The sequence below is a fragment of the Triticum urartu genome, chromosome 7A, assembly GCF_056163025.1.
Source record: "Triticum urartu cultivar PI428250 chromosome 7A, HENAU_Tu73, whole genome shotgun sequence".
NCBI lineage: Eukaryota > Viridiplantae > Streptophyta > Magnoliopsida > Poales > Poaceae > Triticum > Triticum urartu.
Window position 1 is genome coordinate 750,649,222 of NC_141879.1, and position 22,504 is coordinate 750,671,725.

The 22,504-nt window shown below is 45.2% G+C and overlaps 1 protein-coding gene across 1 annotated transcript; it reads right to left on the reverse strand.

The window, feature by feature from the left end:
- Window positions 1-14,754: 14,754 nt before the first annotated feature.
- Window positions 14,755-18,310, reverse strand: LOC147962794 (uncharacterized). The gene is made up of 2 exons (XM_087534312.1): window positions 17,691-18,310; window positions 14,755-14,875 (listed from the first exon to the last, which is right to left on the reverse strand). The coding sequence occupies exons 1-2, from the start codon at window positions 18,308-18,310 to the stop codon at window positions 14,755-14,757; spliced, it is 741 nt and encodes a 246-aa protein (XP_087390438.1).
- Between the last annotated feature and the right edge of the window lie 4,194 nt (window positions 18,311-22,504).

Genomic DNA, 22,504 nt, shown 5'->3' on the forward strand with positions numbered 1-22,504 from the left:
TCGATCTCCCTCCCCGGGAGACGCGCGGCCTCGTGGGGAATGGCTCCTCCCTCGACCATGTCGTCGAGGTCTTCTTGTCGGAGCACCGATGGCATCCAATCACCCTGAATCCAACCCTTGGGCAGGGTGGTCCGGGACGAAGATCCACCTCGCGAAGACTTCTTCCCCTTCCCCGCCGCCGCCGCCTTCTTCGCGCGCTCCAAAGCAGTGGTCTTGCCCTTCACCATTGTCGTCGGGGAGATCTCGCACGGGCTCGCGGCGCTAGGGTACGGCCGAGGGTCGCAGGAGGGCTGGCGAAGGAAGAGAGGAAGAAAGAAAGAAGGAAGCAGAAGAGAGCGCACGGCTTAGAAACCCCGAGCCGGCAACTTATAAGGGGCCGCTTCCGAGTGGCTGGTCGGTAGGCCCAGGCCATCCAGTCAAATCCCGCAACAGACGCGCGCGCAGTACGTGGCGAAAAAGGCGACGCGGAGATCGAGGAACTTCCGCTTTATCGCTTCCGATTACTGCGGCCGCTCCCGTCCCGCGCGCTTCCCAAAATCCAAATCCCGCGACATCCGCGGGCCGCAGAACAACTTGCTAAAAAACAGAAGACCCCGATCGCGCCGGCACTCGGTATGGCACAAATAAAGAAATTCACTCGATGGAAGGCCTGGAATGGATCAAGGCGACTGAAAAAGGTTGGCAACGTCAGCCGTGACGATTGTCCCGAAACGAGGCGCTCACATAGCCCGAAGAACCAGTCGGAAAGATCTCCAACTCTTTCCCCACTCTAACCTCGATCCATTCGGGGGCTAATGATGAAGACATGTACCTAGGGTAGGGACACGGGCCTGACCCAAGAGTCCTATGATGAAGACACGTACCTAGGGTAGGGACACGGGCCTGACCCAAGAGTCCTACTCTAGGACACCCCTGGGAGAAATCACCTTTCAATCGACTTGAAGGCATTCCACTCAAGACACTCGACCAAGAAGCTATCACTCGACCAAGAAGCTATCACTCGACCGCCAGGAGATCAGCAGTCGCTCTGTAGGCAAACGGTCAGCCGTTAAGTAGTCTTCATGGTCATTATAGCACTTTATTAGAGGCGTTACCAGTAACGCCCAATCTTAAATGTACTTTAAACCCTGCATTACTGAGGGCAGGAGGGGGCCGGCGAAATCTATATAAGCCACCCCCCTCCTCAGTAGGAAGGGTTCGCACCCCTGTAACCTATACACGCATAATCCAGTCGACCGCCTCCGGGCCCCGAGACGTAGGGCTATTACTTCCTCCGAGAAGGGCCTGAACTCGTAAGCCTCGCGTGTAACAACTTCCCCATAGCTAGGATCTCGCCTCTCCATACTCACCCCCCTACATCACTGCCAGAGTTAGAACCACGACACCGGCCACCTCTCCTTGTCCTAATAGGACTAGGGGAGGGGGGAGGCGCGCGGCCCATCTTGGGCTGCCCCTTCTCTTTTCCACTAAAGCCCACTAAGGCCCATATAGCTCCCGGGGGGTTCCGGTAACCTCCTGGTACTCCGGTAAAATCCCGATTTCACCCGGAACACTTCCGATATCCAAACATAGGCTTCCAATATATCAATCTTTATGTCTCGACCATTTCGAGACTCCTCATCATGTCCGTGATCACATCCGGGACTCCGAACAACCTTCGGTACATCAAAATGCATAAACTCATATTATAACTGTCATCGTAACCTTAAGCGTGCGGACCCTACGGGTTCGAGAACAATGTAGACATGACCGAGACACGTCTCCGGTCAATAACAAATAGCGGGACCTGGATGCCCATATTGGCTCCTACATATTCTACGAAGATCTTTATCGGTCAGACCGCATAACAACATACGTCGTTCCCTTTGTCATCGGTATGTTACTTGCCCGAGATTCGATCGTCGGTATTCCAAATACCTAGTTCAATCTCGTTACCGGCAAGTCTCTTTACTCGTTCTGTAATACATCATCCCGCAACTACCTTATTAGTTGCAATGCTTGCAAGGCTTAAGTGATGTGCATTACCGAGAGGGCCTAGAGATACCTCTCCGACAATCGGATTGACAAATCCTAATCTCGAAATATGCCAACCCAACATGTACCTTTGGAGACACCTATAGTACTCCTTTATAATCACCCAGTTACGTTGTGACGTTTGATAGTACCCAAAGTGTTCCTCCGACAAACGGGAGTTGCATAATCTCATCGTTATAGGAACATGTATAAGTCATGAAGAAAGCAATAGCAACATACTAAACGATCGGGTGCTAAGCTAATGGGATGGGTCATGTCAATCAGATCATTCACTTAATGATGTGATCCCGTTAATCAAATAACAACTCATTGTTCATGGTTAGGAAACATAACAATCTTTGATTAACGAGCTAGTCAAGTAGAGGCATACTAGTGACACTTTGTTTGTCTATGTATTCACACATGTATTATGTTTCCGGTTAATACAATTCTAGCATGAATAATAAACATTTATCATGATATAACGAAATAAATAATAACTTTATTATTGCCTCTAGGGCATATTTCCTTCACTACCAAATGTCACAACGTAACTGGGTGATTATAAAGGTGATCTACAGGTTTCTCAGAAGGTACTTGTTGGTTTGGCGTATTTCGAGATTAGGATTTGTCACTCCTATTATCGAAGAGGTATCTCTGGGCCCACTCGGTAATGCACATCACTATAAGCCTTGCAAGCATTTTAACTAATAAGTTAGTTGCGGGATGATGTATTACGGAACGATTAAAGAGACTTGCCGGTAACGAGATTGAACTAGGTATTGGGATACCGACGATCGAATCTCGGGCAAGTAACATACCGATGACAAAGGGAACAACGTATGTTGTTATGCGGTTTGACCGATAAAGATCTTCATAGAATATGTAGGAGCCAATATGAGGATCCATGTTCCGCTATTGGTTATTGGCCGGAGACGTGTCTCGGTCATGTCTACATAGTCTCGAACCCGTAGGGTCCGCACGCTTAAAGTTTCGGTGACGATTGTATTATGAGTTTAGGTGATTTGATGTACCGAAGGTAGTTCGGAGTCCCGGATGAGATCGGGGACATGACGAGGAGCCTCGAAATGGTTGAGACGTAAATATTGATATATTGGACGACTATATTCGGACATCGGGAAGGTTCCGAGTGGTTCGGGTATTTTTCAGAGTACCGGGGAGTTACGGGAATACGGGGGAAGAAGTATATGGGCCTTATTGGGCTTTAGGGGAGAGAGAGAGGCAGGCTGCGCCCCCCCTCAATGACTAGTCCGAATTGGACTAGGGGGAGGGGCGGCGCCCCCTCCTTCCTTCTCTTCCCTCTTCCCCTTCCTTGTCTCCTACTCCTTCTACTTGGAAGGGGAGGAATCCTACTCCTGGTGGGAGCAGGACTCCTCCAGGGCGCGCCATAGGGGCCGGCCCTCTCCCCCTCCTCCACTCCTTTATATACGGGGATGGGGGCACCCCTTGGAAACACAACAATTGATCTCTTGATCTCTTAGCCGTGTGCGGTGCCCCCCTCCACCATATTACACCTCGATCATATCGTAGCGGTGCTTAGGCAAAGCCCGGCATCGGTAGCAACATGATCACCGTCATCACGCCGTCATGCTGGCAGAACTCTCCCGTGAAGCTCTGCTGGATCGGAGTTCGCGGGACGTCATCGAGCTGAACATGTGCTGAACTCGGAGGTGTCGTACGTTCGGTACTTGGATCGGTCGGATCGTGAAGACGTACGACTACATCAACCGCGTTGTGCAAACGCTTCCGCTTTTGGTCTATGAGGGTACGTGGACACACTCTTCTTTCTCGTTGCTATGCATCACCATGATCCTCTGTGTGCGTAGGAATTTTTTTGGAAATACTACGTTCCGCAACAGTCACGTGGTCTCTTTGACAAGCCGACCCCGTCGTCCCAATAGGCGTAAATCGGCTCGCGTGATCACCTTGTTGGTCGTGTTGCCATACCGATTTGTTCGGTTGCCTCGGGGACTTCGGCATCGTTGAGAGAGCTCTACCTCATCGAGTGTTCAGCACACAAGCCATATGTCTTTTATTACTCACTTTGCACAAAGTATGAATTATGCAACATTTTTTAAAATTTATTATTATTCATATTATCTCCGGCTTGCACGATTTTCTGTGCACAGATAAAGGATCTGGATTGGGCAGCGCTGTCACCTCTGCGTACCGATGTACCACGTCATCTCGGCTGGACCGAGGGCTTCGTAATCACTTCATTAACCCACGCCGGGGACTTCGGCGTCACACTGCGGCCTGCATTGGCCGTTCTATGTTGCCACTTCAGAGTGTCGAGCTCTTCACTCCGCCACCTCGGGACCAGCTTGGGGGCTGGACCCTGTCCCACCGTCTGCTCGGGCCGTGCATCGACACCGAGCACATTAACTAGCTAAGTAACTTTTATGCTCAGAATTTTCAATATTAAATTTTGTTCGGTTCGACCAAGCATTATACTTTTTTTGGTAAAAAGTTGTTTGTGAAAACTTCCTTGTCAAAACTTTGTTTGTGACACACAAATTGAAATACCCCGTTTGCTTGGGGGCTTCCTTTATGAAGCCTTTCCTCTTGCATATGATTATACTTGTATGGCTTCATTCCTTGTTCGTGTATTACGCCACAATATGCAGCATGTTGACTTAAGTGTTCCGCAAGCTGGGTTGCCTTGCTCCTGTGTTTACCCCTATGTTCCCGATTGTTCGACTAGGGAGTAAAGGGAGCACCTCTGCTCCTGTATTACGACCGGGTCATCCGAGCTCGGACCTCAGACTGGGTGAAGCCGAAAGCTAGCGCTCTTATTGTTTTCAATTATGGTCGGCACACAACGGAACTCATGAGTACAAAAAATCAATTGCACAAGTCTCATAGTAACAATGAGCAACCGAAGAAAGGTATCGGTGGAGATACTATTTTCTTTGAAGATGCTTCTTACACTTCGTCAGTAATATAGCATAAGTTCCCTGAGCGCGCTTTGTCTGTTACAGCCTTACGGCCTGATTGCCTGGTTATCGGAAACACCGTCGATATTCTCGACATGTGGAGTACATAACACTTTTTGGTCCTTGACCTAAGAGGCAGAAGCCGACGGTCGCTTAAGACGCGTTTAAAGTGCGGGTGGACACAGATATAATATAAGTACTTCCGTACATATAATTATTATACATAAAATTCTTTTGCCCAAGTCACTCGGGGGCTCTTAAATTAGTATGAGCCGTTTTATTATAAATGTTTTCTTCTTGGTCATTGCAAAATCTTTTTCTATCACTCCTTTTTTCGACGCGAGTGTGTGGTCAATAGCCAGGGAGCCTAGTCTCTCTCTCAAAGTCGTTCGAGTTTAGTTCGCTAAACTGGCCTAACGAGCAGTACTCCACCTTCGGGATAGGAGGTTACATCCGTGTGCTGACCCGCTTGAGGTCTTGAGATCGGATGTGCCATATTAATGCACGAGAGAAGCACCCCTTTTTGACCAATTTTCAGATTGGCACCGAACACTTGATCTAATTCGGACATCGAGTTTTTACTAAATTGTTGGGTTTTCCAAGCCTATGGCACTTTTAAACTATTTGTGTGTTTCCCGCATAACTCTCGCAGTGCAACGGCGCCGGACACCTTTAGAGATTCGGCAAAAACATTCTCGGATATTGCTATATATGCATCGGTTTCGAATTGTGTCTTCGATCAATAGTTGGGTTGCCTGACTCCTGTGCTTGCCTCTTATGTTCCGCTTTGTTCGGCTAGGTGTGCAAAGGAAGAACCACTGCGATTGTGCTTCCAGCTCGCATGGTTAAGCACCTCAGTGGAGAAAGCCGAAAACTGACTGTCACAATAAGCGTAAACTGGTCAGCGATCCGACGACTATGTCAAATGACGGGCCATTCATAAAATTGACCGAAGTGTTTATGGCTTGACCTCGGCTGTCGTCGAACACTATCCAGGGGCTCGTAGCTAGCTTCCCCAGTTTAAAGCTCCTATGACTAAGTGAAAGTTATAAAGCCCGCATATCTGATTGCCTCGTTTGTGCTAACACAACCGCCTTCGGGCACCGAGACGTCGGCTAATGGTTGTTTTGTTATTGCGAAAACACCCTGCGTAGCATCTACAATGGGGCCGAAGCCGACGATGGGCCACTTTCAACTGATAAACAGACGCAACAGAGTGAAAATAAACATATCATCGGCGTTTGTATTTAATATACAAAGGCTGCCTTCCATAATCATCCTTATATAGCCATACATATGCATCAATTTGACTTAAGATTTTGTCCAAGCTGGGTTGCCTGGCTCCTGTGCTTACCCCTACGTTCCCGATTGTTCGGCCGGGCGGTAAAGGGAGCACCTCTGTGATTGTTACTACCGAGTCATCCGAGTTAGTACCTCAGACTAGGTGAAGCCGAAAACTGGCAATCTTAAAGGATCACAATTGTCGGCAACGACGGAAGTAAAAATTTTGGTTCACTAATACCATAGAGTTCGGGAACTTTCGCCGAACTAAATCCTCAATATTTTCCTCCCATATTGATCGGAGGTGAGTTTTCATGATCATGATAAGCATGACGACCCAAAGAAAGAACCGATAGCGGGATGATACGTCTCCAACGTATCTATAATTTTTGATTGCTCCATGCTATATTATCTACTGTTTTAGACTATATTGGGCTTTATTTTCCACTTTTATATTATTTTCGGGACTAACCTCTTAACCGGAGGCCCAGCCCAGAATTGTTGTTTTTTGCCTATTTCAGTGTTTTGAAGAAACGGAATATCAAACGGAGTCCAAACGGAATGAAACCTTCGGGAACGTGATTTTCTCACCGAACGAGATTCAGGAGACTTGGACCCTACGCCAAGGAACAAAAGAGGCGGTCACGAGGGTGGGGGCGCCCCCCCTAGGGCGCGCCCCCCTGCCTCGTGGGCCCCCTGTTGCTCCACCGACGTACTCCTTCCTCCTATATATACCTACGTACCCCCAAACGATCAGATACGGAGCCAAAAACCTAATTCCACTGTCGAAACTTTCTGTATCCACGAGATCCCATCTTGGGGCCTGTTCCAGAGCTCCGCCGGAGAGGGCCGTCATCAAGGAGGGCTTCTACATCATCATAGCCTCTCCGATGAGGTGTGAGTAGTTTACCTCAGACCTTCGGGTCCATAGTTATTAGCTAGATGGCTTCTTCTCTCTTTTTGGATCTCAATACAATGTGCTCCCCCTCTCTTGTGGAGATCTATTCGATGTAATCTTCTTTTTGCGGTGTGTTTATTGAGACCAATGAATTGTGGGTTTATGATCAAGATTATCTATGAAAAATAATTGAATCTTCTCTGAATTCTTTTTTGTATGATTGGTTATCTTTGCAAGTCTCTTTGAATTATCAGTTTGGTTTAGCCTACTAGATTGGTTTTTCTTGCCATGGGAGAAGTGCTTAGCTTTGGGTTCAATCTTGCGGTGTCCTTTCCCAATGACAGAAGGGGCAGCAAGGCACGTATTGTATTGTTGCCATCGAGGATAACAAGATGGGGTTTTTATCATATTGCATGAAACTATCCCTCTACATCATGTCATCTTGCTTAAGGCGTTACTCTGTTTTTAACTTAATACTCTAGATGCATGCTGGATAGCGGTCGATGAGTGGAGTAATAGTAGTAGATGCAGGAAGGAGTCGGTCTACTTGTCTCGGACGTGAGGCCTATATACATGTTCATACCTAGATATTCTCATAACTATGCTCAATTTTGTAAATTGCTCAACAGTAATTTGTTCACCCACCGTAGAATACTTATGCTCTTGAGAGAAGCCACTAGTGAAACCTATGTCCCCCGGGTCTATTCTCATCATATCAATCTCCATCACTTTATTATTGCTTTGCTTTTTTACTTTGCCTTTTACTTTTCACTTTGCATATCTATATCAAAAATACCAAAAATATTATCTATCATCTCTATCAGATCTCACTCTCGTAAGTGACCGTGAAGGGATTGACAACCCCTAATTGCGTTGGTTGCGAGGAGCTATTGTTTTTGTGTAGGTACGAGGGACTTGCGTGTAGCCTCCTACTGGATTGATACCTTGGTTCTCAAAAACTGAGGGAAATACTTACGCTACTTTGCTGCATCATCCTCTCTTCTTCGGGGAAATCCAACGCAGTGCTCAAGAGGTAGCAAGAAGAATTTCTGGCGCCGTTGCCGGGGAGTCTACGCAAAAAGTCAACATACCAAGTACCCATCACAATCCCTATCTCCCGCATTACATTAGTTGCCATTTGCCTCTCATTTTCCTCTCCCCCACTTCACCCATGCCGTTTTATTCGCCCTCTCTTTCCCAATCTCCTCTTTTTCCGTTTGCCTTTTTCTCGCTTGCCATTTGTTTGCTCGTGTGTTGGATTGCTTGTTTTCCGTGATGGCTCTACCGAGATTTCGTGATCTTCACCTTAAAAGGTTAGAGGAGATTGAAAACAACGTCAGGAAGTTTATGGTTTTGCAATTTGAGCATAATAATTTCTTTAGAAATGAGCTTAAAGAACAAAAAAGTTTTATGAGTTATATGAATAAAGAGCTCGATGATATGCCTAAAGAATTTGATGGTATAAGATCCCAAATTGCTCGTCTTGAACAGATGACTGCTGAAATTTCGGATATGCAAGCTACCTTAGTCAATAAGATGGTCGCTAAACCGAATTCCTATGAAAATCAAGATGAAGATCTAAAAGTTATTGATGTGTCCCCTATTAAATCTTTGTTTTGCAATATGAATCTTGATGAAACTGAATATGATCTCCCTTTACCTAGAAGGCGTTCCAAAAGTTTGGAGTATTTAGATCTTGATGATGAAATATATAAAAGTGGGATTGAAAGAAATAAAACCTAGATGTTGCTAAACCCACTATATTGGATTTCAAGGAATTTAATTATGAAATTTGATCTTTAATTGATTGTATTTCCTTGTTGCAATCCGTGCTAAATTCTCCTCATGCTTATAGTCAAAATAAAGCCTTTACCGAACATATCGTTGATGCCTTGATGCAATCTTATGAAGAAAAACTTGAGTTGAAAGTTTCTATCCCTAGAAAACTCTATGATGAGTGGGAACCAACTTAAAATTAAAATTAAAGATCATGAGTTTTATGCTTTGTGTGATTTGGGTGCTAGTGTCTCCACTACCCCCAAAAGTTTGTGTGATTTGCTAGATTTCCGTGATTTTGATGATTGCTCTCTAAACTTGCATCTTGCGGATTCCACTATTAAGAAACCTATGGGAAGAATTAATGATGTTCTTATTGTTGCAAATAGGAATTATGTGCCCATAGATTTTATCGTTCTTGATATAGATTGCAATCCTTCTTGCCCTATTATTCTTGGTAGACCTTTCCTTAGAATGGTTGGTGCGATTATTGATATGAAGGAAGGGAATATTAGATTTCAATTTCCATTAAAAAAGGGCATGAAACACTTTCCTAGGAAGAAAATAAAATTGCCATATGAAACTATCATGAGAGCCACTTATGGATTGCCTACCAAAGATGGCAATACCTAGATCTATCCTCGCTTTTATGTCTAGCTAGGGCGTTAAACGATAGCGCTTGTTGGGAGGCAACCCAATTTTATTTTTAGTTTTTTTTTGTTTTTGTTTAGGAATAAATAATCCATCTACCTTCTGTTTGGATGTGGTTTTGTGTTTTAGTTAGTGTTTATGCCAAGTTAGACCTATAGGATCTTCTTGGATGATAGTTATTTGATCTTGCTGTAATTTCCAGAAACTTTGTGCTCAGTGCCCGAATTGTTAACAATCACCAGAACATGATAAAATACTGATTCCAATTGATGCTCATCAATAAAAAAAATTTCTAGGTCGTCCTATTTTGGTAGATTTTTTGGAGTTCCAGAAGTTTGCGTTAGTTACAGATTACTACAGACTGTTCTGTTTTTGACAAATTCCGTTTTTCGTGTGTTGTTTGCTTATTTTGATGAATCTATGGCTAGTAAAATAGTTTATAATCCATAGAGAAGTTGGAATACAGTAGGTTTAACACCAATATAAATAAATAATGAGTTCATTACAGTACCTTGAAGTGGTCTTTTGTTTTCTTTCTCTAACGGAGCTCACGAGATTTCTATTGAGTTTTGTGTTGTGAAGTTTTCAAGTTTTGGGTGAAATATTTTGATGGATTATGGAACAAGGAGTGGCAAGAGTCTAAGCTTGGGGATGCCCATGGCACCCCCAAGATAATCCAAGGACACCAAAAAGTCAAAGCTTGGGGATGCCCCGGAAGGCATCCCCTCTATCGTCTACTTCCATCGGTAATTTTACTTAGAGCTATATTTTTATTCACCACATGATATGTGTTTTGCTTGGAGCGTCTTGTATTATGTGTGTCTTTGTTTGTTAGTGTGCCACAATCATCTTTTCTGTACACACCTTTTTACAGAGCCATACATAAATTGGAATTTGATAGAATGCTCTATGTGCTTCACTTATATCTTTTGAGCGTGATAATTTTGCTCTATGTGCTTCACTTAGATCTTTTAGAGCACGGTGGTGGATTTGTTTTAAAGAAACTATTGATCTCTCATGCTTCACTTAGATTATTTTGAGAGTCTTAATAGCATGGTAATTTGCTTAATAATAACATGTTGTATTCAAGATTTGTGAAACTTTCTTTTGAGTGCGTTGAATACTAAAGAAAAGATTGATGCTTGATAATTGTTTTGTGATATGAAGATGGTGATATTAGAGTCATGCTAGTTGAGTAGTTGTGAATTTGAGAATACTTGTGTTAAAGTTTGTGATTCCCGTAGCATTCACGTATGGTGAACCGTTATGTGATGAAGTCGGAGCATGATTTATTTATTTATTGTCTTCCTTATGAGTGGCGGTCGGGGACGAGCGAAGGTCTTTTCCTACCAATCTATCCCCCTAGGAGCATGCACATAATACTTTGCTTTGATACCTTCTAGATTTTTGCAATAAGTATATGAGTTATTTATGACTAATGTTGAGTCCATGGATTATATGCACTTTTCCCATCTTTCCACCATTGCTAGCCTCTCTAATACCGCGCACCTTTTGCCGGTATCATACACCCATCATATATCTCCCTCAAAACAGCCACCATACCTACCTATCATGGCATTTCCATAGCCATTTCGAGATATATTCCCATGCAACTTTCCACCGTTCCATTTATTATGACACGCTCCATCATTGTCATATTGCTAGCATGATCATGTAGTTGACATCGTATTTGTGGCAAAGCCACCGTTCATAATTCTTTCATACATGTCACTCTTGATTCATTGCATATCCCGGTACACCGCCGGCGGCATTCATATAGAGTCATATTTTGTTCCAAGTATTGAGTTGTAATTGTTGAGTTGTAAGACATAATTGTCATATAAAAGTGTGACGATCATCATTTTTAGAGCATTGTCCCAAGTGAGGAAAGGATGATGGAGACTATGATTCCCCCACAAGTCGGGATGAGACTCCGGACGAAAAAAAAGAGGCCATAAAAAAAGGAGAAAAGGCCCAAATAAAAAATGGAGAGAAAAAGAGAGAAGGGAAAATGTTACTATCCTTTTACCACACTTGTGCTTCAAAGTAGCACCATGATCTTAATGATTGAGAGTCTCTCATTTTGTCACTTTCATATAGTAGTGGGAATTTTTCATTATAGAACTTGGCTTGTATATTCCAATGATTGGCTTCCTCAAATTGCCCTAGGTCTTCTTGAGCAAACAAGTTGGATGCACACCCACTTAGTTTCTTTTGTTGAGCTTTCATATACTAATAGCTCTAGTGCATCCGTTGCATGGCAATCCCTACTCACTCACATTGATATCTATTGATGGGCATCTCCATAGCCCGTTGATACGCCTCGTTGATGTGAGACTATCTTCCCCTCTTTTTGTCTTCTCGACAACCACCATTGTATTCCACATATAGGGCTATATCCATGGCTCACGCTCATGTATTGCATGAAGATCGAAAATGTTTTGAAAATGTTAAAGTATGAAACAATTGCTTGGCTTGTCATCGGGGTTGTGCATGATTTAAATACTTTGTGTGGTGAATATAGAGCATAGCAGACTATATGATTTTGTAGAGATAACTTTCTTTGGCCATGTTATTTTGAGAAGACATAATTGCTTTGTTACTATGCTTGAAGTATTATTATTTTTTATGTCAATATGAACTTTTGTCTTGAATCTTTCGAATCTGAATATTCATACCACAATTAAGAAGATTTGCATTGAAATTATGCCAAGTAGCACTCCGCATCAAAAATTCTCTTTTTATCATTTACCTACTCGAGGACGAGCAGGAATTAAGCTTGGGGATGCCTGATACGTCTCCAACGTATCTATAATTTTTGATTTCTCCATGCTATATTATCTACTGTTTTGATATATTGGGCTTTATTTTCCACTTTTATATTATTTTTGGGACTAACCTATTAACCAGAGGCCCAACCCAGAATTGTTGTTTTTTGCCTATTTCAGTGTTTCGAAGAAACAGAATATCAAATGGAGTCCAAACGGAATGAAACCTTCGGGAACGTTATTTTCTCACCGAACGTGATCCAGGAGACTGGGACCCTACGCCAAGGAACAAAAGAGGCGGTCACGAGGGTGGGGGCGCCCCCCCTCCCTAGGGCGCGCCCACTGCCTCGTGGGCCCCCTGTTGCTCCACTGACGTACTCCTTCCTCCTATATATACCTACGTACCCCCAAACAATCAGATATGGAGCCAAAAACCTAATTCCACCGCCGCAACTTTCTGTATCCACGAGATCCCATCTTGGGGCCTGTTCCGGAGCTCCGCCGGAGAGGGCCGTCATCACGGAGGGCTTCTACATCATCATAGCCTCTCCGATGAAGTGTGAGTAGTTTACCTCAGACCTTCGGGTCCATAGTTATTAGCTAGATGGCTTCTTCTCTCTTTTTGGATCTCAATACAATGTTCTCCCCCTCTCTTGTGGAGATCTATTTGATGTAATCTTCTTTTTGCGGTGTGTTTGTTGATACCGATGAATTGTGGGTTTATGATCAAGATTATCTATGAACAATATTTGAATCTTATCTGAATTCTTTTATGTATGATTGGTTATCTTTGCAAGTCTCTTCGAATTATCAGTTTGGTTTGTCCTACTAGATTGGTTTTTCTTGCCATGGGAGAAGTGCTTAGCTTTGGGTTCAATCTTGCGGTGTCCTTTCCCAGTGACAGAAGGGGCAGCAAGGCACGTATTGTATTGTTGCCATCGAGGATAACAAGATGGGTTTTTTATCATATTGCATGAAACTATCCCTCTACATCATGTCATCTTGCTTAAGGCGTACTCTGTTTTTAACTTAATACTCTAGATGCATGCTGGATAGCGGTCGATGAGTGGAGTAATAGTAGTAGATGCAGGCAGGAGTCGGTCTACTTGTCTCGGACATGATGCCTATATACATGATCATACCTAGATATTCTCATAACTATGCTCAATTGTGTCAATTGCTCAACAGTAATTTGTTCACCCATCGTAGAATACTTATGCTCTTGAGAGAAGCCACTAGTGAAACCTATGGCCCGCGGGTCTATTCTCATCATATCAATCTCCATCACTTTATTATTGCTTTTCTTTTTACTTTGCCTTTTACTTTTCACTTTGCATCTCTATATTAAAAAAATACCAAAAATATTATCTATCATCTCTATCAGATCTCACTCTCGTAAGTGACCGTGAAGGGATTGACAACCCCTAATCGCGTTGGTTGCGAGGAGCTATTGTTTTTGTGTAGGTACGAGGGACTTGCGTGTAGCCTCCTACTGGATTGATACCTTGGTTCTCAAAAACTAAGGGAAATACTTACGCTACTTTGCTGCATCATCCTCTCCTCTTCGGGGAAATCCAATGCAGTGCTCAAGAGGTAGCACGGGACTATTTTCTTTGGAAGATGTTTCTTACGTTAAACCGTAACATAACATATCTCTCCGTGTACCTTTGTTTATAAAACCATATGACCGGATTGCCTTGTTTGCCGTAAAACTTTGCCCTTATAATGGCTTTATAAAGTAGGACAAACACTCCCCGGCTACTGGCCGAGGATGTTGAAGCCGATGGTCGGTCAACAAAGTTTTGTACAATGCGGATTTGCGCATTAATGATGAAAAGTACTAGGATACATAGAATCATTACACATAAAAATTGCGAGTAACATCCATTTACTGCAATCCATCTTTTAAACCCCTTGGGGCCTACCTTGGCGAGCTCGGATTTCGACCAGTTCTAAACTCTTTTAAGAGATCTTTATTCTCGTTCCGAGAAGTTTGTGTTAAACACAACAAAATTTTCTGTCAAACGGATATCGATCCTTAATTCGGCCACCTGTGCCCACATTAAGGCTCGGGGGATACAGGGCTAAGCGCTCATTATTTACAAATATTAAAGGGGCACACCGATCCCCTAATCTGGTGTTGCCACCCGACCAGTGTCTCGGGGGCTACTGCATTGCCTATTCAATGCAGAAAATTCAAAGTGCTCGGTGTTCGGCATAACCGAACTATGGACAAGCGCGTCTTCGGACGACAATAAGTACCATATGGGACTTATCCGGCATCAAGCTGATATATCACGGCGACTTCTCACGACCCTCTCTCAGGGGCCCGTCCGCCGATCACTATTACCTCTAGTATATTACACTGCGTTTCTATTCCTATGTGTTCTGCCGAGCTAGGAGTTGATCCTCAGGCCGATTTCACGACCTGGGTCTCAGAGGCTACCAGGATCAGTAGTTCTATGTTTTCCTTCAGGTGCATCTCGCATTTTAGGCCGATAGACACCTTGAGGGCTACTGGCAATACATCTCTTCAGCAAATAAATTTATACGCATCGGAAATGGAATCCGCAAACAATCAGCCAATGACTGAGGTGCTGAGCCACATCGGAAGCAGTTCGGCATATAGCTCGGATGCAAGTGGCTGGCTCCTTAGAGGGCATTTCCGGCATTAAGCTCGGCTAACACTTTTTTGAACCAAGGTGATCTATGACACCTCGGACATAGTCCGGCGTTGGAGCTCGGATGCAGTTCGGCATTGGAGCTCGACTATAACAATACTCTTCGGATATAGTCCGGCGTTGGAGCTCGGATACATTTCGGCGTTGGTGTTGGGGAACGTAGCAGAAATTCAAAATTTTCCTACGTGTCACCAAGATCTATCTATGGAGAGACTGGCAACGAGGGGAAGGAGAGTGCATCTACATACCCTTGTAGATCGCTAAGCGGAAGCGTTCAAGTGAACGGGGTTGATGGAGTCGTACTCGTCGTGATTCAAATCACCGATGACCAAGTGCCGAAAGGACGGCACCTCCGCGTTCAACACACGTACAGCCCGGTGACGTCTCCCACGCCTTGATCCAGCAAGGAGAGAGGGAGAGGTTGAGGAAGACTCCATCCAGCAGCAGCACAACGGCGTGGTGGTGATGGAGGAGCGTGGCAATCCTGCAGGGCTTCGCCAAGCACCACAGAAGAGGAGGGAGAGAGGGATGCAGGGCTGCACCAACGAGAGATTGAATCGCATCCATTATGGGCAGCCCTAGGCCTCATATATATAGGGAAGGGGAGGGGCTGCGCCCCCTCTAGGGTTCCCACCCCCTAGGGGGGCGGCACCCTAGATGGGGATCAAGGATGGCGGCCAAGAGGGGGAGAGGAGAGGGAGGCGCACCAATATGGGCCTTAAGGCCCATATCCCTTAGGGTTTGCCCCCTTTCCACCTCTTAGGCGCCATGGGCCCTTGTGGGAGGCACACCAGCCCACTAAGGGGCTGGTCCCTCACCACTCTCAGCCCACGCAAGCCTCCGGGGTTGGTGGCCCCACTTGGTGGACCCCCGGGACCCTCCCGGTGGTCCCGGTACATTACCGATAAACCCCGAAACTCTTCCGGTGACCAAAACAGGACTTCCCATATATAAATCTTTACCTCCGGACCATTCCGGAACTCCTCATGACGTCCGGGATCTCATCCAGGACTCCGAACAACATTCGGTAACCACATACAAACTTCCTTTATAACCCTAGCGTCATCGAACCTTAAGTGTGTAGACCCTACGGGTTCGGGAGACATGCAGACATGACCGAGACGTTCTCCGGTCAATAACCAACAGCGGGATCTGGATACCCATGTTGGCTCCCACATGTTCCACGATGATCTCATCGGATGAACCACGATGTCAAGGACTTAATCAATCCCGTATACAATTCCCTTTGTCTAGCGGTATTGTACTTGCCCGAGATTCGATCGTCGGTATCCCGATACCTTGTTCAATCTCGTTACCGGCAAGTCTCTTTACTCGTTCCGTAACACATCATCCCGTAATCAACTCCTTGATCACATTGTGCACATTATGATGATGTCCTACCGAGTGGGCCCAGAGATACCTCTCCGTCACACGGAGTGACAAATCCCAGTCTCGATTCGTGCCAACCCAACAGACACTTTCGGAGATACCTGTAGTGCACCTTTATAGTCACCCAGTTACGTTGTGACGTTTGGTACACCCAAAGCACTCCTACGGTATCCGGGAGTTGCACAATCTCATGGTCTAAGGAAATGATACTTGACATTTAGAAAAGCTTTAGCATACGAACTACACGATCTTTGTGCTAGGCTTAGGATTGGGTCTTGTCCATCACATCATTCTCCTAATGATGTGATCCCGTTATCAACGACATCCAATGTCCATGGTTAGGAAACAGTAACTATCTATTGATCAACAAGCTAGTCAACTAGAGGCTTACTAGGGACATGGTGTTGTCTATGTATCCACACATGTATCTGAGTTTCCTATCAATACAATTATAGCATGGATAATAAACGATTATCATGAACAAGGAAATATAATAATAACCAATTTATTATTGCCTCTAGGGCATATTTCCAACAGTTGGAGCTCGGAAGCGGTCCGATGTTGGTGCTCGGCTGTAAAAGAGGAGACTGTCGCCCGGGAACAACTTCAAACCCGTGGTGTGGCGTAAAAATAACAGGGCATTGATAAAGGCCAGAAACTTAAAGGGACTCCTCGGATACCTGACGTGTAAACTCCTCCGATGCACTTCGGCGATCCTCAAGATCGAAGATGAGAAGATTTGTTGAACCAGTTTTCAAGACCGATGACCGAAGATGAAAAACAGTTTGGAAGAATCGAGAAGCGTCCCCAACTTGAAGACCGGTTCAGGGGGCTACTGACGGTGTCCTGGACTAGGGGGTACTCACCACGTCGTCTCCCGACCAGCTGGATCGGGCCGAAGACCCCCATGGCGGTGCACTATTGGGCCAGTTCGGACCGGCCATGCCGCATAAAAGGAGGATTCTACAAGACTTGGCGCCCAAGACAAGGACTCCTCTAAGCCCTAGGCCTACGGTGCATATATAAACCGAGGCCAGGCTAGTCAATAGACAATCTCATATTCATTACTACAATCTCGTGGTAGATACATATACTCTGTACTACACCCATATGAATACAATCCAAAGCAGCATGTAGGGTATTATCTCATCAAGAGAGCCCGAAGCTGGGTAAAACCCCGTGTCCATGTTACCATCGCTCCCAGACGCCTAGCTTAGGACCCCTACTACGAGATACGCCGGATATTGAACCGACAACGGGCGGGAGGGGGTAAAACCTCGGAGGTCCGCAGGGCGCCGGCTGGTGACGGGGTGCAGGCGCGAGCGGGGCGGACAGTGGAGGGGCACCACGCGAGGTGCCGGCAGCGAGGGCGTGGTGCTGCATGCGCTTCTTGACCCCCTTCATCCGGCGCTCCTCCAACCGCAAGTATGCCACGAACTTGGGGAAGGAGGGCTCCGGTATGAGAGAGAGGTTGAAGGCGGCATTACCGAAGTCCTCGTTGAGGCCGGAGGTGAGCGTGCTAAGGGGGAGGTCGTCATCAACCTTGGCGCCAATGTCACGAAGCTCATCCGCCAACGTCTTCAGGTGGCGGCAGTAGTCATCGATAGACTGATCATCCTGATGACAGTCAAAATATTCCTGCTGCAAAAAAACGCGGCGCTGAAGCTTGTTGTCGGTGAAGAGGCCGTTGAGCTTTACCCACATGGCGCGGGCGTCATCACCATCGCTCACGACCGTGTGAAATAGGTCCTTCGAGATGGTGGTGAAGAACCACCGGATGAGCGTGGCGTCGATCGCGGTACACTCGCAGTCGCCCACCATGGTGTGGGAGTCGACGGAGCCGTCAACGTGATCCACGAGGTTGTTCTTGCGGAAGAGCAGCGAGAAGTACATCATCCACGCGAAGTACGTGGCGTAGGTGGCGTCGAGGATGACAGGGACGCGATCGTGGATGTTGATGTCACGGATGTCAGCGGGGTCCGTCCTGGCGAAGGGGTTGGAGTAGTAGGAGGCGGAGGAAGATATGGCGGCTCGGCGATGGTGCGGCGCGCGATGCAGGGGTGCGATCGGGCGGGGCAGAAAGCAAGCGGGGCGGGCGTAGTAGCAGGCGCACGGCGCTGGCGGCTAGCAGGAACAGCTGCAGTCGTGTGGCTAGCGGGAGTAGCAGCAGGCGCGCAACGCGGGCGGGCGTACGGTACTGGGTAGCGAGCGGGGCGCGCGGGAGTTGGCGGCTAGCGGACGCGCGAGACTTGCGGCGAGCGGGGCGCTGTGCTGGGCAACGAGCGATGCGCGGTGTGTGGCGGCTAGCGGGATCGGGCAGATCGAGCGACGCGGGAAGGGAGCCGAGTGAGCGCACGGCACGGGCGGAGCAAAGAGCGAGGGAGCGCACGGCGCGGGAGGCGTGGCGTGGGGAGGCAGCGGCGGCGTGGGGGGGCGGCTAGGGTTAGGCGGAAGCGGGAGAGAATCGACTTGCGATAGATATCATGTAGAGTATGATTTGGTGCGTCGATAATAATTGATCGTGCACTAGACACATATATATAGGTACAGGGGTGCGACCGGTGTCTTATCTCCCAAGATACAAGTACATACACGAGGAAAGAGACACTACAGGTGCGGCATACAAGATCCAGACGTACGTACATGTACACATGTTCAACACGAAGGAAAGGCTTCACGCAGGCTTATTGTTCAAGAAAGAAAGTGAGTCCACTGTCTATCAACCCTGCTACTGAATTTGATCTACGAGTCTGAAGTGTAGAGGTTCCTTGAAAATTGTGCTACTGAATTTGACCAGTGTGCCACTGCAGCGTTGACTTCGTGTAAGTACGACGGGTTGGCATTGCTGTAAAATCCCTGTCAGTTCTTCACGTTCTCTGGGATTTGAGATCAGACTGAAGCTAGCTTCTTTGGAGGGCGTCTGGAGATGTGTCTGATGAATCTTGCGAGATTCAGTCGGTATTGTTATTTGGTCGATCTACTTAGATCCAGTCTTTATTCATGTGTCTATAGGTATCATTATTTTGATCTATACATCTCTTCATCAATGGTGGTATACTGATGTGTTAGACTTGTGGGGCCTTAGTGCAACGATTTCCCGACTGTCTATTACAATAAGTTCGACCCAGCTCTGATGAGGGTGGGGTGATAGCAGCAGCGCGTCTTCGGGTCACTCCAGTTATTATAGTCGTTCCTAGGTTATCTACAGACATGAATGTAATTTTTGTTATTTCCGTGTTCTTTGTGTGGTCATGGCATGATGAATAGATCAAATGTTTTCCCCATAAAGGCTATATGCATGAACCAATTTGTTGTTGGATGATTCGGAGGACAACTATTGTACCTACGTGAAATTTTGACACCCTCGGATGGCTTTTTCACAAAATGCTCAAGAGCTCCCGAGAGCCGTCGAATCTGGTATCACCTGATATCTACTCCAGGTCCTTCATAGATATTTTGTATACTCTAGAATCTGCTACTCCCTTTGTCCCAAAAAAATTTACCCACCACTTTGAACTAAAACAACACCACTTTTTTTTTACGGAAGCAGTATTTAATATACCCATAAGTATCCTTTCAATCTACTCAGATATCTAGAAACCTTTCTCTTTTTTTTTTGAGGGGGAAACCTTTCTTAACTACCGGCCTCTCTTCCATGCTGTTTAAATACACTAAAATAGAAATATATAATATATATATGCTTATAGTTCAACCAAGAGGAAACAATCTCTAAATACCTGTGACTTTGTTTCTATTGTTATTTTCCTATTAGCCCCAAGCCTTGGTTTAACCCATAAATCTTATGTGTCAGTACCACTGAGTAGAAATGAGAAACTTCAATTTACAAAGCAATATATGTTTAAAATTAGTGCATGCACATTTTCCAAATATCAAGCTAATATCGTATCTTAATATTTGATGCAACACTATGGTTAGTTTTAGTTAACATCATGGAAAAATTTTACTTGTTAAGTTCGCATGATAAACATAAATAATTTAAAAAGATTGGTATAAATAATTAAAAATATTTTGCATTAATCTTATATTTACTAATTTGAGGCATCATACGAACCTCCATGTTAATCCACATCATCAAAAATATCTTAATCATTCTTGGTCGTTTGATCTATGTAATTGATCTATCTTAACCATCCAATGTACGTTACCCCAGTCGCGGAAAAAAGGCCTAATCTGAACGTAAACCTGACCCAACCTGCACATAATTTGCATCAGAAAAAAAACAATAGTTTCCTTAGAAGAGACCATGTCTCACAAGAAACAGGAATCTATCTTAACCATCCAATGTACGTTACCCAGTCGCGAAAAAAAAGGCCCAATCTGAACGTAAACCTGACCCAACCTGCACATAATTTGCATCAGAAAAAAAACAATAGTTTCCTTAGAAGAGACCATGTCTCACAACAGGAACATCAACACGTTTCCTAAAAACAAGACCATCACCACGTTCCTCTCTTTCCCTTGAAAAAAAAACCACGTTCCTATCCTTTCACGTATAGATTCAATCTGGTGTGCCCCTGCCAAGCCTGTTTCCACTACTAGAATACATGGTACTTCCTCCTCTTTTCTTCCTCCAATACAACAAAGATCCAAGTCTCATCCAAGAAAACCAGTGGCAGCTGACGCAGTTGATGCTGCAGATGTGTGTGCAATGTGGGAACTACACAGAGTCATCCGTGGTCGGGTTCCACGAGAGTAGTTCGACCGTGTTGCATATGCTCGAAGCTGGGCGGGCCGTAAGCATCGCAAAATCTTGCACGCAGCGGCGACGGTGACCACGCTCCAAGCCTCCTACTCTGGAACAATTAGCTTCCTTTACTGCCTTTGTCGAGGTGAGGGGCTTAGCTACTTTCGATGTTAGTTTCGGACATGAGAAGGGAAGCACCAATAGCGAGCACCAATGGGATCGAATAGGGTACCAGGGGTGCCGAGCAGGCAAGCAGCAGCTTCCCCACGTCCGCCCCTTCAATATACTCTCATGGTTCTTCTCTCTCTCTCTTGATATTTCATCAGGTGCACTACTTCCATATGCTAGCCATGCTTGCACGATTTACCCAACCTGGCATGCCATATCCTGGGAAAGGAGGGTCTTGATGGAGGCATCTCACAAGAAAGTGCTAGCATAGGAAAGAAGCTAAAGTCAGGAGGAAAAAAACAAGAGCAATGCACTAAAAAATATTGGATTATCTAAGGATTTATTTCAATTGGATGAAAAATACGAAGCACTGATCATCCATTCTCCCAGGTCGTCCATGATGAAGAGCAGCATGCATGTGTCACGGAGTGTTGAGTCCGAGGAGTCGATTACAAGTATCAAAATATGTAGTATAATCATACCGAGCAGCGGATCAAAAATGCTAGAAAAGACTTGCTTCTCATTAGTTGCTTGGAATTGACTACTATATGCAAGCTAGACTGCATAAACAGGGCAGGCCATGGGTATGACAGCGTTCAGAATAGTTGAGGAACGGACAAGCAGTAGTTGGAGTAAATATATTGCATGACGAGGCATGTAGGACTACAAGAATTACGAAATGAAGTGTTGCTAATCATGATGACGGATGGATTGTAAGAAGAAATGAATAACTTGATTCCGTTAATAAAGAAACAACTGTATAATTTAAAGATCACTTGGATTTTTTATTATCAGTCCATGACCATCATTGAGGAAATACATGACTGCCCTGCCCATAAGAGAAGGAAATTGTGTATCATCGGCATGATTTTTGCTCTTTTCTCGGTCCATATGTATAAACAGGGCAGGCCATGGGTAGCAGTTCATGTTTATGTCGGCCAACATGGTTGTGTTAGAACTTAGAACCTAGATTCACATGGGAATTAGAGTATAGCTAGTCGTCAACCCGTGCAGCGGCACGGGCTAGTTATGTAGATAGTAGCTTAGTTGTTTGATAAAACATTCATTATATTAGAAAAAGTGCTAATTATAAATTGAGGTACTATATGTATTATTTTACATAAACCACAAAAGTTGTTCGGGTAGCCATACACACATATAAAAACTTAATTTATTTAAAAGCCTGATAAAGTTATATTTTTACCCCAGATAATATG

Coding starts and splice junctions, on each gene's coding strand:
- LOC147962794 (XM_087534312.1), bottom strand. CDS start 18,310: ATGATGTACTTCTCGCTGCTCTTCCGCAAGAACAACCTCGTGGATCAC. Junction 14,876..17,690: donor GCGCCCTGCGGACCTCCGAG/GTTTTACCCCCT, acceptor TATTTGCTGAAG/AGATGTATTGCCAGTAGCCC.